This window comes from Carcharodon carcharias (genome assembly GCF_017639515.1).
Source record: "Carcharodon carcharias isolate sCarCar2 chromosome 27 unlocalized genomic scaffold, sCarCar2.pri SUPER_27_unloc_1, whole genome shotgun sequence".
In the NCBI taxonomy this organism is placed as follows: Eukaryota; Metazoa; Chordata; class Chondrichthyes; order Lamniformes; family Lamnidae; genus Carcharodon; species Carcharodon carcharias.
The window spans coordinates 3,987,954-4,001,512 of NW_024470624.1; the positions used below are offsets into that span (position 1 = coordinate 3,987,954).

The 13,559-nt window shown below is 47.3% G+C and overlaps 1 protein-coding gene and 1 pseudogene across 1 annotated transcript; one reads left to right on the forward strand and one right to left on the reverse strand.

Moving 5' to 3' along the window:
- Positions 1-224: 224 nt before the first annotated feature.
- Positions 225-13,559, forward strand: part of LOC121273618 — a 29,383-nt pseudogene continuing 16,048 nt past the window's right edge.
- LOC121273778 (gastrula zinc finger protein XlCGF7.1-like) lies at positions 10,257-13,102 on the reverse strand. The gene is made up of 2 exons (XM_041180943.1): positions 12,999-13,102; positions 10,257-12,131 (listed from the first exon to the last, which is right to left on the reverse strand). Exon 2 carries the CDS (start codon positions 11,765-11,767, stop codon positions 11,033-11,035), a length of 735 nt encoding a protein of 244 aa, XP_041036877.1. The 5' UTR covers positions 11,768-12,131; positions 12,999-13,102; the 3' UTR covers positions 10,257-11,032.

Consider the following 13,559-nt stretch of genomic DNA (forward strand, 5'->3'; position numbering starts at 1 on the left):
CATGAAGGGAAGGGGCGGGCTCTCCCCCGCACAAGCGCAGTTTCGCCTCTCGCGAGATATCTGAATGGCCTCTTCCTCTGAGATAAAAACAAAAAAACTGCGAATGCTGGAAATCCAAAACAAAAACAGAATTACCTGGAAAAACTCAGCAGGTCTGGCAGCATCGGCGGAGAAGAAAAGAGTTGACGTTTCGAGTCCTCATGACCCTTCCACAGAACTTGAGTTAACTCTTTTCTTCTCCGCCGATGCTGCCAGACCTGCTGAGTTTTTCCAGGTAATTCTGTTTTTGTTTTGGCCTCTTCCTCTGGCTGGAGCCAGTTGCCTGTAAACCTTGGCTCGAGGAGGTGGATTGGGAGAGGGAATAATGGGTGGGGGCGCGACTCCCGTGTCCGCGCGCCTGGCCTGCGGACTAGCACCCGAGAACGTCATCGCGGAGCAGAGTGATTCCTATTGGCTGATTCAGGCAAGGTTTCATTGTGGACGTCACAATGCGGAAGTTGGACAATGAGATTCAGACTAAAACTTCCTGCTCTGGGCAACATCTGTGAATAAAACACTTTCTTTTCTCCCCCTTTCCATTTCTTTTCTCATTCTGGGGGAAAATTGTTGACTTGCAGGAGCTGAAGGGAAAGGAAGTAAATCCAGGGAGGGTGCAGACTCTGGAAAGGTTGGCCCAGGTCTCTCTCTCTCTCTCTCTCTCTCTTAAAGACATTGACATCATTTGCTCCCTCAGATTGACACATTTATTTGTCTGGCTAAAAGGATGGTCTCTTTCCTAATGTTCATCATTAAAGGGCTGGTTTCCCCAGAAGATGGCTGACATTTAAGGGGATAATATCAGGGTGTTTAACTGTCCTGTATTTTAAGGGATTGCTCCTTTTTTTACCTTTTGTCCCGTAGGACAGCCTGTGGGAAACTGATCCCGGGAGTCTTCAGCGTGAGCTTGAGTGATTCGAGTGGGACGGCAAGTAAATGATCAGCCAGCAGAGGGATGATGATGCTATGACCGAACAAGATAAGTTGTAAGTTTTAGTTGATTTTAATCCCCACCCCTCCCACTATTATTGTATCAGGACCCCTCCTACTCATCCCCTCTCTCATATTGAAACCGAAGCCCCCCCCTCCACCCCCCTCAAGCATGCGTCACAAGCATCCCACCCCCAAGCATGCCTCCAGCCCCACGTCTGAAGGGTCCCTTATTTTATTTCATAAGAATTCTGTCCCCTGGAGAACACAGTACTCGGGGGCAAAGATATGTCTAATGTTGTGATAGGGATGTTATGACGTGGCAGATGATGTGTGCCAGGTGGACCAAATCCACAAGGGAAACTTGGCCACGCTATCACAATAGTTTTGCAATTTCTATTTATTACGAGAAGATGTGTGCACTGAATTCAGAAACAAGGAGTCCAATAAGACCTTTAGAGATTTTAAAAATGAAATTAAAATATTTAATAAATAAATAAAAAGATTTCAAACACATACATAAGACTACAATTACTTAATACTATAACAAATCCTAAAATTTCTAATTAATCTGACTCTAAATTACACACCCTCTTTAATGCAACAATCCAAAATAGATTTTAAATTTAAAAAACAAGTCAGCAAGTTACCATGGTACACACTTGACAGTGGACTTCCAAAAGCTTGTCTCCAACTTTAGTCACTGGACAAGGTCAACTTATGCACAAATGGGTGGAGGCTTCTTGAAGGCTGTTTCACACACTCCTGCTAGATTTCACATGGCCCCCCCAACATAACTTTCATTCTCCTTTATATATGTTTCTCTCTACTTAATGTGTAAATTCTATTGTTCCATAGGTCTTTGGAACTTTACGTTTCCGATACTATAAACATTTTTCATGTTGCCAATATTGTCAGTCACCTTTGGGGAAAATAAACACACTGGTTAGCCTTGCTTATCTGGCTCGTTGTAAAAAGCCTAATGTCCCTTTGAAATCCAAATAACCCTTCACTTATCTAAAAATGCAAATTCCCTTCACACCTTACATGCTAAGATCACATCGATGTTTATAAATTAGCATTTTGAGTACATTCCTACACCTAACTTATTTTGATAATTTCAATCTTGCAGTCTCCCTGACTCCAAATGTAATTAAGTCACACAGAGAGAACCATCTACACTCACACCCATAAACCTACTTGACAATAAACCAGAATAATAGTGTGAAAATTATCATACTTTCGTAATGAGGGACACTTTAGATATATTATTTATAGTTTTGTCCTAAACTTCATTTTTTATCCTTCTAGTTTTATGGGGCAGTACTGTAGCTACCTAATATATTTCCAGTGATAGAGTCATTATGACACAGGAGTCCATTTGACAACTCAAGTCCATACTGACTCTATAGAGTGATCCAGTCAGTCCCAGTCCCATTTCCTTCAAGTGTAAATTCAATTTCATTCTGAAATTGTTGATTGTCTCTGGAACCACCACCCTCATTGGCAGTGGGTTCCAGGTCATCACCACGGGCTGTTGAAATAAAGTTCTTCCCCACTGCACCATGTATCTCTTATCATGTAATAGAGAACTGTGTATTATACACATTTTTAGTGCGGTACTATAGGGAGTATATTAGACACAGCAGAGTGAGAATGGAGTGAGAGTGTGTGGCATGGAGATTTACTGCTTTTGGGGAATGAGAGAGGAAAGAATGTTCGTGAGAAATTAGAATTGTCTGTTCTGAATTTCTATCCTGTACCGACAATAATGACTTTTGTAAATTTCTTTAGCAGGATATTAGAAGGGGATAATTTGCAGACAGCAATCTCAAACCAAACATCACTTCAAGATCTGACAGACTCAGTCGACTCTTCGGGATCTGCATATGATCAGCCTTTGAATCTAGAAGGAGAAATGTTTGTCTGTTCTGTCTGCTTCAAAAGGTTTTAAGCATCAGTGTGACTGGAAAAGCACCGAGACACACATACCTGAGTGAGAGTGTTCCAGTGCACTGACTGTGGAAAGACCTTTAACCAGTTACTCAGCTTGAGAAAAACATTACACCGTTCACAGCAGCGAGAGACCGTACACGTGTTCTGTGTGAGGACGAGGCTTCAACTGATTGGAGAACCTGGAGAGACACAAGGCCACGTGCACCATGGAGAAACCGTGGAAATGTGGGGACTGTGGGAAGGGATTCAAAACCCCATCCGTGTTGGAAACTCATCGACGCAGTCACACCGGGGAGAGGCCTTTCATCTGCTCTGAGTGTGGGAAGGGGTTCACTCAGTCATCTCACCTGCAGACACACCAGCGGGTTCACACTGGAGAGAGACCGTTCATCTGCCCCGAGTGTGGGAATGGATTCAGTCATTTATCTAGCCTGCAGTCACACCAGCGAATTCACACTGGGGAGAGACCGTTCGCATGTTTTGAATGTGGGAAAGAATTCAGGAATACATCCCAGCTGCGGAGACACCAGCGAGTTCACACTGGGGAGAGACCATTCACCTGCTCTGAGTGTGGGAAGGGATTTAGTGAATCATCCCTCCTGCTGATGCACAAGCGAGTTCACAGCGGGGAGAGGCCATTCACCTGCTCTGAGTGTGGGAAGGGATTCGCTAGGTCATTCTACCTGCTGACACACCAGCGAGTTCACACCGGGGACTGGCTTGTCTGCTCTGAATGTGGAAAGAGATTCACTCGGTCTTACGACCTGCAGACACACCAGCGAGTTCACACTGGGGAGAGGCCGTTCATCTGTTACGTGTGTGGGAAGGGATTCACTCGGTCATCCACACTGCAGACGCACCAGCGAGTTCACACTGGGGAGAGGCCGTTCCCCTGCTCCAAATGTGGGAAGGGTTTCACTCAGTCATCCGACCTGCAGAAACACCAGCGAGTTCACACTGGAGAGAGGCCATTTGCCTGTTGTCTGTGTGGGAAGCGATTCAGTGATCCATCCACCCTGCTGAGACACCAGCGAGTTCACACGAGGGAGAGGCCGTTCACAGGCTCTGAGTGTGGGAAGAGATTCACTTGTTCATCCGAGCTGCTGACACACCATGACAGTCACACTGATTAGAGACCGTTTAGATGCTGTGACTGTGGCTTTCGATTGTGTGAATTGAGGTTAAGTATATACAAGTGAACATCATGGATTGGATAGTTACTTGAACATATATAAAGAGACCCTGACTGACATAGAGTGTAGTCAAGTCAGAAGATATATACCCGTAATGTTTCACTCAGTGAATAAATCTATTCCAAGTAAAGACTGGCTCCAGTTTCCTCCTTCACCATCAGGCTATCAGGATTATAACATGGTAACAGAGAATGCTTGTCTACTGTTGAAGGTTGGAAACTCAAGGAAAATACAATTTCAGACAGAAACTTACAATCTGAGTAGTTTTTGTGAGAAATGGCTGAAAGCAAATGGAAATTGTCAGGATCTGATTACCCGCGGATGTTCTCAGAGTCTGAGCCACACGACCAGTGGAAGGATGAAGTGGAGACGTGGACATGGGTTACATCCCTACCAAGGAGGAAACAAAGTCTGGTCTTGGCATTGTCACTTACCAACAAAAGTAAAATCAGAGGCAAAATATTTAGTGAGCTGGATGCCCGTCAGTTGGATACTGATGAAGGTTTGGATCTTCTATTCAGGTTCATTGATGAGATTTACAAGAAAGATGATCTATTGGATGCCTATGAAGCATAGTTGGACTTTGACAGGTTTCGAATGAGGGCGAAAGCATCTTTAGCAGATCTGGATATCTCAACAAAAGACAGGATTGGAACAGCATTAATAGGTGAATGAACCCCAGGAATGACCAAGGAACAGTTAACAGGTGTTTCAGGTCTGACTCAAAATATCATTATATGATGAACAGCCCAAAGTGGAAAATGAGGGTCTTCGAAGTGACGCATGACACAGAATTCTGAGGCTGAAGGTGATGACAATGATCACTCTGAAGGCATTGTACTAGTCACAAGGAACTTTGGTCCAGTGATGAGTGTGTTGGTCACAGACTCATTCAACTGTGCTGTGTTAGACAGTGGCTGCACCTCAGCAGTATGTGGATCAGATTGGTGAACATGTTACCCAGATTCACCTCATAGTGAGGATCGACACAAGGTTAAGGAGTACGAAAGTTCTGGTTTGGTGATATCAACACATTGAAGTCACTAAAAAGAGTGGGGATTCCCTGCAAAATAACTGGAGTCAGCCTCTTTATCAGCGTTAACTGTTAGACTTCACCTCGATGACACATTTGTGTAATTAGTAAGGCTTATATTACCAAATTATATTGTAGGTAAGCTTAACGATGAACAGTCTTCAATTACCTGTCTCTTTAAGTTCCAGATAGCTTTAAGTAAAAAAAAAACTGGTGTTAAGGTCAGAAAACGGTCAGAGCACCAGGTGTTCCAGGACACCCTGTTTAGATACAAGTTATAGTTCACAGTTAGAAGGGACTCCAAGCTGATTGGCTCAATTTGTTGTGGGGAAATGAGGAACACTTTTCCCATTGGTCAATAATCAGAAATATTTTTTTAAGAAGTTGTTAGTTTTGTTGAACAGCTGCACCAACGGTTAAATGTTACAAAGTTACCTTCAAGAAGGTCCATTTGGTAACTTGAGTCCATGCTGACTCTGTAGAGCAATCCAGTCAGTCCCATTCCCCCTCTATATCCCCGTTCATCTGCAAGTTTATTGTCTTCAAGTGCCCATCCAATTTTCTTTTCAGTTCCCAGCCCCATGGTGCACTATGGCAGAAAGGTCTTAGACAGCGACCCTTCCCCATTGGGCCTTTGCGGCAGCTGCCGCAAGCTTTAGTGCGTCCCTCAGCACGTAGTCCTGGACCTTGGAATGTGCCAGTCTGCAACACTCAGTCGGGGACAACTCTTTGCGCTGGAAGACCAACAAGTTTCGGGCAGACCAAAGAGCATCTTTTACCAAGTTGATGATCCTCCAGCTGCAATTGATGTTTGTCTCGGTGTGTGTCCCTGGGCACAGCCCGTAGAGCACAGAGTCCTGTGTCACAGAACTGCTTGGGGCGAAACTTGACAGAAACCACTGCATCTCTCTCCAGACCTTCTGTGCAAAAGCACAATCTACAAGGAGGTAAACAACAGTCTCTTCCCCACCACAGCCACCTCGTGGGCAACGTGCCGAGGGGGTGAGACTCCTGGCGTGTAGGAAGGATCTGACGGGGAGGGCCTTTCTCACCACCAGCCAAGCTACATCTTGGTGCTTGTTGGAAAGTTCTGGCGATGAGGCATTCTGCCAAATGACTTTGTCAGTCTGCTCGGGGAACCATCCAACCGGGTCCACCCTCTCCTTTTCCCTCAGGGCCTTTAAGACGTTACGTGCCGACCACTGGCTGATGGACTTGTGGTCAAAGGTGTTTCTCTGCATAAATTTTCCCATGAGGGACAGGTGGTATGGCATGGTCCAACTACTTGGAGCGTTCCGCGGCAGCGTGTCCAGACCCATCCTTCGCAACACTAGGGACAGGTAGAACCTCAAACTTGGTGTTTGCATACTGAGGGTCTACACACCGCTTGATGCAGCCACACACAAAGGTGGCCATCAGTATGAGGGCGATGTTGGGCACGTTTTTTCCCCCTTTATCTAGAGGCTTGTACATCGTGTCCCTGCGGACACGATCCATTTTCGACCTCCAGATAAAGCAGAAGATGGCTCGGGTGATCGCCACCACACAGGAGTGTGGAATGGGCCAGACCTGCACTACCTACAGCAACAGCGAGAGTGCCTCACACCTGATGACCACGTTCTTACCCGCAATGGAGAGGGAGCGTTGCTCCCACATGCCCAGTTTCCTTTTCACCATAGACACTCGCTCCTTCCAGTTTCTAACGTGTGCCCTGGTCCCTCCGAACCATATCCCCAGCACCTTCAGGCCGTCAGCCCTGACAGTGAAGGGGACAAAGGATCAGTCAGCCCAGTTCCCAAAGAACATGGCCTCGCTCTTCCCATGATTTACCTTGGCTCCCGAGGCCAGTTCAAACTAGTCGCAGATGTGGATCAGTCTGTGCACCGACAGGGGATCCGAGCAGAAGACGGCGACATCGCCCATGTACAGGGAGGCTTTGACCTGACTGCCTCCACTGCCTGGGATCGTCACTCCTCATGCCCAGATCCTTCCTGATGGACTCAGCAAAGGGTTCTATGCAACACATGAAAAGAACAGGCGAGAGAGGGCAGCCCTGCCTGAGTCCAGATTTAATAGGAAAGCTATCTGATTCCCACCCATTGATAGAGACTGCACTACTGATGTTAGTGTAGAGCAGTTGGATCCAATTGCGAATTCCCTCCCCAAACCCCATTTTGGAGAGCACATCCACCATGTAGGTGTGCGATATTCTGTCAAAGGCCTTCTCCTGATCCAGGCTGATGAGGCAGGTAACCACACCCCTGTCCTGTACATAGGCAATCGTATCCCTGAGCTGCGCGAGGCTGTCAGAGATCTTCCTGCCCAGCACAGTGCAGGTCTGGTCAGGGTGGATCACCAATTCCAGAGTGGATTTGACTCGATTGGCGATGGTGATTTTGAAATGGTTTGAAATGTTGTTGAAGATTTATGAATAAAGTATATTTTTGCAAAAAAAAAAGCCCATCCAATTTTCTTTTGAAATCGTTCATCATCTCTGATTGCACCACCTCATAGGCAGCGAGTTCCAAGTCATTCTCACTTGGTGTGTAAAAAAAACTTCTTTCTCACATCCCCCCCCCACATCTCTCACTTAAAACCTTCAACCTGTGTCCCCTCATCCTGGGCGGGAACAGCTTTTGGGCCTGTTATAAGATGACAATTGGTCATTTTGGTTCCTAGATTAATTTAATTGGATCCCCAATTACTTACACCACCTTCTCTCATTACCTTAGACAGGTATACCACAGAACTGTTGCCTGGCCTAAATAGCCAAGTGGTTATGGTAATGGGTTTGTAACCCCAAGATCAAGAGTTCAAATCTCACAATGGCAAAACAATGAAATGGAAGAGACATTGAACAAATATTTGGGCTTGGCCTAAATAGCCAAATGGTTATGGTACTGGGTTTGTAACCCCAAGATCAAGAGTTCAAATCTCACAATGGCAAACTATGACATAATATAACTTCATTTAAAAGATTATCAAGAGTTCGAATCTCACAATGGCCAACTATGAAACAATGTAACTTCATCTGAATAGGAACAGATGGAAATGTGTTTGTACTTGAAAGAGTTACCACAGAACTGTTTGACACTATCCATTTACCTGGGGGTCCATCTCTGCCCCGCTGAGGAATCCTGGCCGGCAAACTGGCAGGAACTGGAGACGAAAGTCACCGCTCGCCTGCGGCGCTGGACAGGACTGCTCCGAGTGCTATCTTACCGAGGTCGAGTTCTGGTCATAAACCAGCTGATCGCCGCCATGTTGTGGTATCGGCTGGTCACTTTGACCCCTCCCCCGGACTTTGTCACAAGAATCCAGAGATTGTTAGTCGACTTCTTCTGGGACAAAAGATTGCACTGGGTCGCTGCCGAGGTTCTGAGTCTCCCGCTTAGGGAGGGTGGTCAGGCGCTAGTGTGCCTACGCACACAGGTGGCGACTTTCCGCCTTCAGACCCTGCAGCGATACCTCTACGTCGAGCCTCCTCCTAGATGGTGTGCCCTGATGACGTATTTCTTCCGTCAGGTGCACGGCCTGAATTATGACGTGCAGCTCCTGTTTATAGAACAGCTGGGCCTCGGTGGCTCCTTGCAGGCGTTGCCCGTCTTTTACCAGGACCTGATCAAAGTCTGGAAAGTGGTCGCCTCGCGACGCAGCTCTCCCCCGTCAGGAGTAGCGGCTATCGTCAGAGAGCCGCTGCTCAGGAATCCGCCCCTCCGTCCTTTTCAGTGGTTGGCGGAGAGGAGGGCTGTGGCCGCAGGGGTGACCAGGATCGGGGACGTGCTGGGTGGCGGAGGACTGGGCTGGATGCTCCCGCAGGAGTTGGCGCGACGCGCGTCTGTGAGTGTCCAGGTCGCAGCCGATGCCATCCAAGACCTGAGAACGGTCGTGCTCGGACCCGACGTTATTTTGGGTCTTGAGGCGGCCCAGGTGCGCGGTGGTCTTCCGTCTGAGCGTTCCCCTGTTCGGACGGAATTCCACATTGGCCCCAAGCCCCGAACCCTCCCTCGGGTGCTGGTGCCCCGCAATATGAGCCGCCTCGGGGACATGCCCTCTGTGCCTTTTGGCACGGCAAAGAGGGGCTTTTTGTACGGACTGCTGCTGCACACCTTCCATTTTCTCGCCCTTGTCCGTCGCCCGGACACGCCTTGGCGTGCCTTGTTGCCGTCCGGCGGCGGAGGCCCCCGATGGGAGGCCCTCTACGGAGGTGTCCTCCCCCTTTCTATCGGGGACCTGGGTTGGAGGGTGTTGCATGCAGCAGTCCCTTATAATAAGAGGATGCATAGGTTCACGGACTCTCAGGACACGTGCCCTTTTTGCGGTCTTGTGGAGTCCGTGGACCATGTATACATAGGGTGTTGTAGGCTGCACTCCCTTTTTAGTTATTTGAAAAACCTTTTATTGATGTTTTGTTTGCACTTCAGCCCCACGCTCCTGATCTATGGGCACCCGGTGCGGAGGGGGGTCGGGAAGGAGGAGGACCTCCTCGTGAACCTGCTCCTGGGCCTGGCCAAGTTGGCCATTAACAGGTCCAGGCAGCGGGCGATCGACGGGGGAGTCCCGCCCGATTGTTTGTCCCTCTTCCGTGGCTACGTTCGCTGCCGGATGTCCCTGGAGAAGGAGCACGCGGTGTCTGCTGGCACTCTCGAGGCCTTCCGTGCTCGGTGGGCACCGCGGGGACTGGGGTGTTTTGTTGACCCCTTTAATCACATTTTGATTTAAAGTTTGTAAGTTTCCTTTAAACTTTGTTCTTGGTTTTACAGCTGACCTGAATTAGGGGCTGTGCCTGATTTATCCCAATTTTGTTGATTTGGTTTTCATTTAAAAGATTATCAAGAGTTCAAATCTCACAATGGCAAAACAATGAAATGGAAGAGACATTGAACAAATATTTGGGCTTGGCCTAAATAGCCAAGTGGTTATGGTACTGGGTTTGTAACCCCAAGATCAAGAGTTCAAATCTCACAATGGCAAACTATGACATAATATAACTTCATTTAAAAGATTATCAAGAGTTCAAATCTCACAATGGCAAACTATGAAACAATGTAACTTCATCTGAATAGGAACAGATGGAAATGTGTTTGTACTTGAAAGAGTTACCACAGAACTGTTTGACACTATCCCTTTATCTGATTCTATACCATCCCTTATTCATACAGTTTCAAATGTTGAGGCTAATCAGAGCTTGAAGGTCTCTCTTGCCAGTACATTTATTATCATTGCACATTCTTTACATACACAGAAATTAAGGTTTTACATGTTCACAGCAAATAAAATTCAATTTTTTACTATAACTGCTAATTTATTATTATTCAATCTTTGTTACTGTTTGTTAATTAAAACAGTAATTGTGGAAAAAAGAGACGTCGAGGTTTTTCATCTTGCACTCGCCCCCGAACATTCGCAAGAAGATCAAATGTGAAGGGAACAACAATACTTCATGAGAGGAGTGTGCTGATTTGTTGGCAAATGGACTCTGATTGGTGGATGCATTGCCATGGAGAATGCACCATTTAACTGATGACTTGTGTCATTCTCATAAATCCTCACTCCAGCTTCAAGGCTCAATGGAACAGAGACAAATGCATTTATTTCAGATCTACCTGTAGTGGTAGGAAAAACACTATTTACTACCATGATAAAATAAATGTGCTTCATCAGCTTTTGTGGATCATTTCAGTGAAAATACGCACTCCCAGGCTCAAAGAGCATCAGCCCACTGGAAGCAAAGTCATGAGACTGGCCAGTCCAGCAGAAAGAAACCCTCTGACCCTCCCACTTCACCACGTGTCAGAATGAACATGTTTCAGTTCTGGATGTGATTAACAACAGCGATAATAGCAGAATCCAACCTCTGTAATCACTTGTGAACTCGCAGGTGTCAGCAGGTGTGGTGACTGAGAGAATCCGTTCCCGCACTTAGAGCAGGTGAATGACTTCTCCCCAATGTGAGCTCACTGGTGTTTCCACAGGCTCGAGAACTGACTGAATCCCTTCCCACACTCAGGGCAGGCGAATAGTCTCTCCCGGCGTGAACTCGCTGGTGTCTCAGCAGGTTGGATGAATCAGTGAATCCCTTTCCACACTCAGAGCAGGTAAACGGCTTCTCTCCACTGTGAGCTCGCTGGTGTCTCAGCAGGTTGGATAAGTGATTGAATCGCTTTCCACACAAAGAGCAGGTGAGCGGCCTCTCCCCAGTGTGAACCCGTTGGTGCATCACCAGGTTGCAAGACTGAGTGAATCCCTTCCCACACACAGAACAGGTGAACGGTCTCTCCCCCGTGTGAACTCGCTGGTGTGTCAACAGGTGGGATGTATGACTGAATCTCTTGCCACACTCCGAGCAGGTGAATGGCCTCTCCTTGGTGTGAACCCGCTGGTGTGTCAACAGGTGGGATGAATCCCTGAATCCCTTCCCACACTCGGAGCAGGTGAACGGCCTCTCCATGGTGTGAACATGAAGGTGTTTCCGAAGGGTGGATGAATCAGTGAATCCCTTCCCACACATGGAGCAAGTGAATGGTCTCTCCCCAGTGTGAATGCGTCGATGAGTTTCCAGCGCAGACGGGAACCGGAAACCCTTCCCACAGTACCCACATATCCACAGCTTCTCCATGATACAGGTGTCCTTGTGACCCTGCAGGTTTGATGATCAGTTGAAGCCTCGTCCTCACACAGAACACGTGCACAGCTTCACCCTGCTGTGAATAGTGTTATGTACTTTCAGGCTGTGTAACTGGTTAAAGTTCTTTCCACGCTCATTTCACTGGAACACTCTCACTCAGGTGTGTGTGTCTCGGTGATTACCCAGTAACACTGATGATGAAAACCTTTTGAACCAGCCAGAACAGACAAATATTTCTCCTTCCAGATTCAACGGCCGATGATATTCAGGTCCCGATGAATTGGATGACTCTATCAGATCTGGACACAATGTTTGGTTTGAGATTTCAGGCTGAGAATCCTACCCTTCTAATATCCTGTAAAAAGTGTTTACAAAAATCATCTGTCAGGACAGGATAGAAATTCAGAACCGACAATTCTAGTTTCTATGGAACATTCATCCCTCACTTGTTCCCAACATCTGTAAATCTCCATCCCACACACTCTCCCTCCATTCTCACTCTGCTGTATTAATATACACACTCCCAATTGTCCAGAAGGGGCTGATTCATGCTGATAGACAGATGCAAACTCATTGCTTCCTGTCCATAATGTGAAAATCGTCATATAAGTTTATTTCCTGATCAGAGATATCGGGAAAATCTGACGAAGGTTTTTTTAGGCAGTGATTTTTCATGATCAGGAACTTGCTGCCTATGAGGGTGGTAGAAGTGGAGGCGATTCATGATTTTAAAATGAAATTGAATGAGCACTTGAAGGAAATAAACTTTCAGGGGAACAGAGATATAGAGAGGGAAATGGGACTGACTAGGTTGCTCTACAGCATCAGCATGGACTCCAATTGCTAAATGGGCTCTTCTGTGCTGTAATGACTCCATCTCTGTTACTAAAGAACCATAAATAACATACACTAGACATGTCTCTGTCCAATATTAATTTACTGTCCCCTCAAATGTCAGCCATCTCCTGGGGAGACCACCCCTTTAATTGTGAACATTAGGAAAGGGACCATCCTTTTAGCCAGACAAATAAATGTGTCAAGCTGAGGGAGCAAAGGATGTCAATGTCTTAAAGAGAGAGAGAGAGAGACCTGGGCCAACCTTTCCAAAGCCTGCACCCTCCCTGGATTCACTTCCTTTCTCTTCAGTTCCTGCAAGTCAACAATTTCCTCCCAGAATGAGAAAAGAAATGGAAAGGGGGAGAAAAGAAAGTGTTTTACTCACAGATGTTGGACACAGGAGGAGGTTTTAGTCTGTGTGATGCTCACTCTTCATTCACACAAAGCCACCGCTCGGATTGGCTGGAGGACAAGAGTCCTTCCGGTGCTCCAGACTTCCCATTGGTCAATCCCTCACCTGAAGACAATGAGAGGCGTAACCGCACGTGGGAGGAACTTTGCAAGCCCCCCCCCCCCCACCCCACCCACCCGAGCCGCTCTGAGCTGTTGTCCAATGGGAAAGGCTGAAATACCGAACAGACAATGGCCCCCGGTCAATCAGAGCGCGGGCTTTGCGCAGGTCCTCATCTCACACCGGCACATGCACATTCATGCCCAAAACCCGCAGGCTCACATGCGCAGTCCATCGTCTCCCCGGCACATGCGCAGCTTCCCCGGCCGCCCGCCCGCGTGGCGGATAGAGCGATTTTTCCAGCGCCGGGGAATGTGGGAGCTACGGCCGCCATTACTCATCCGGAGCCCAGTTTCTAATCGCCTGGAACTGGGATGGAAAGTGGGGGTGGGGGGGGGGGCGCAGTGATCCCGCCCTGACACAAAGTACATGTGG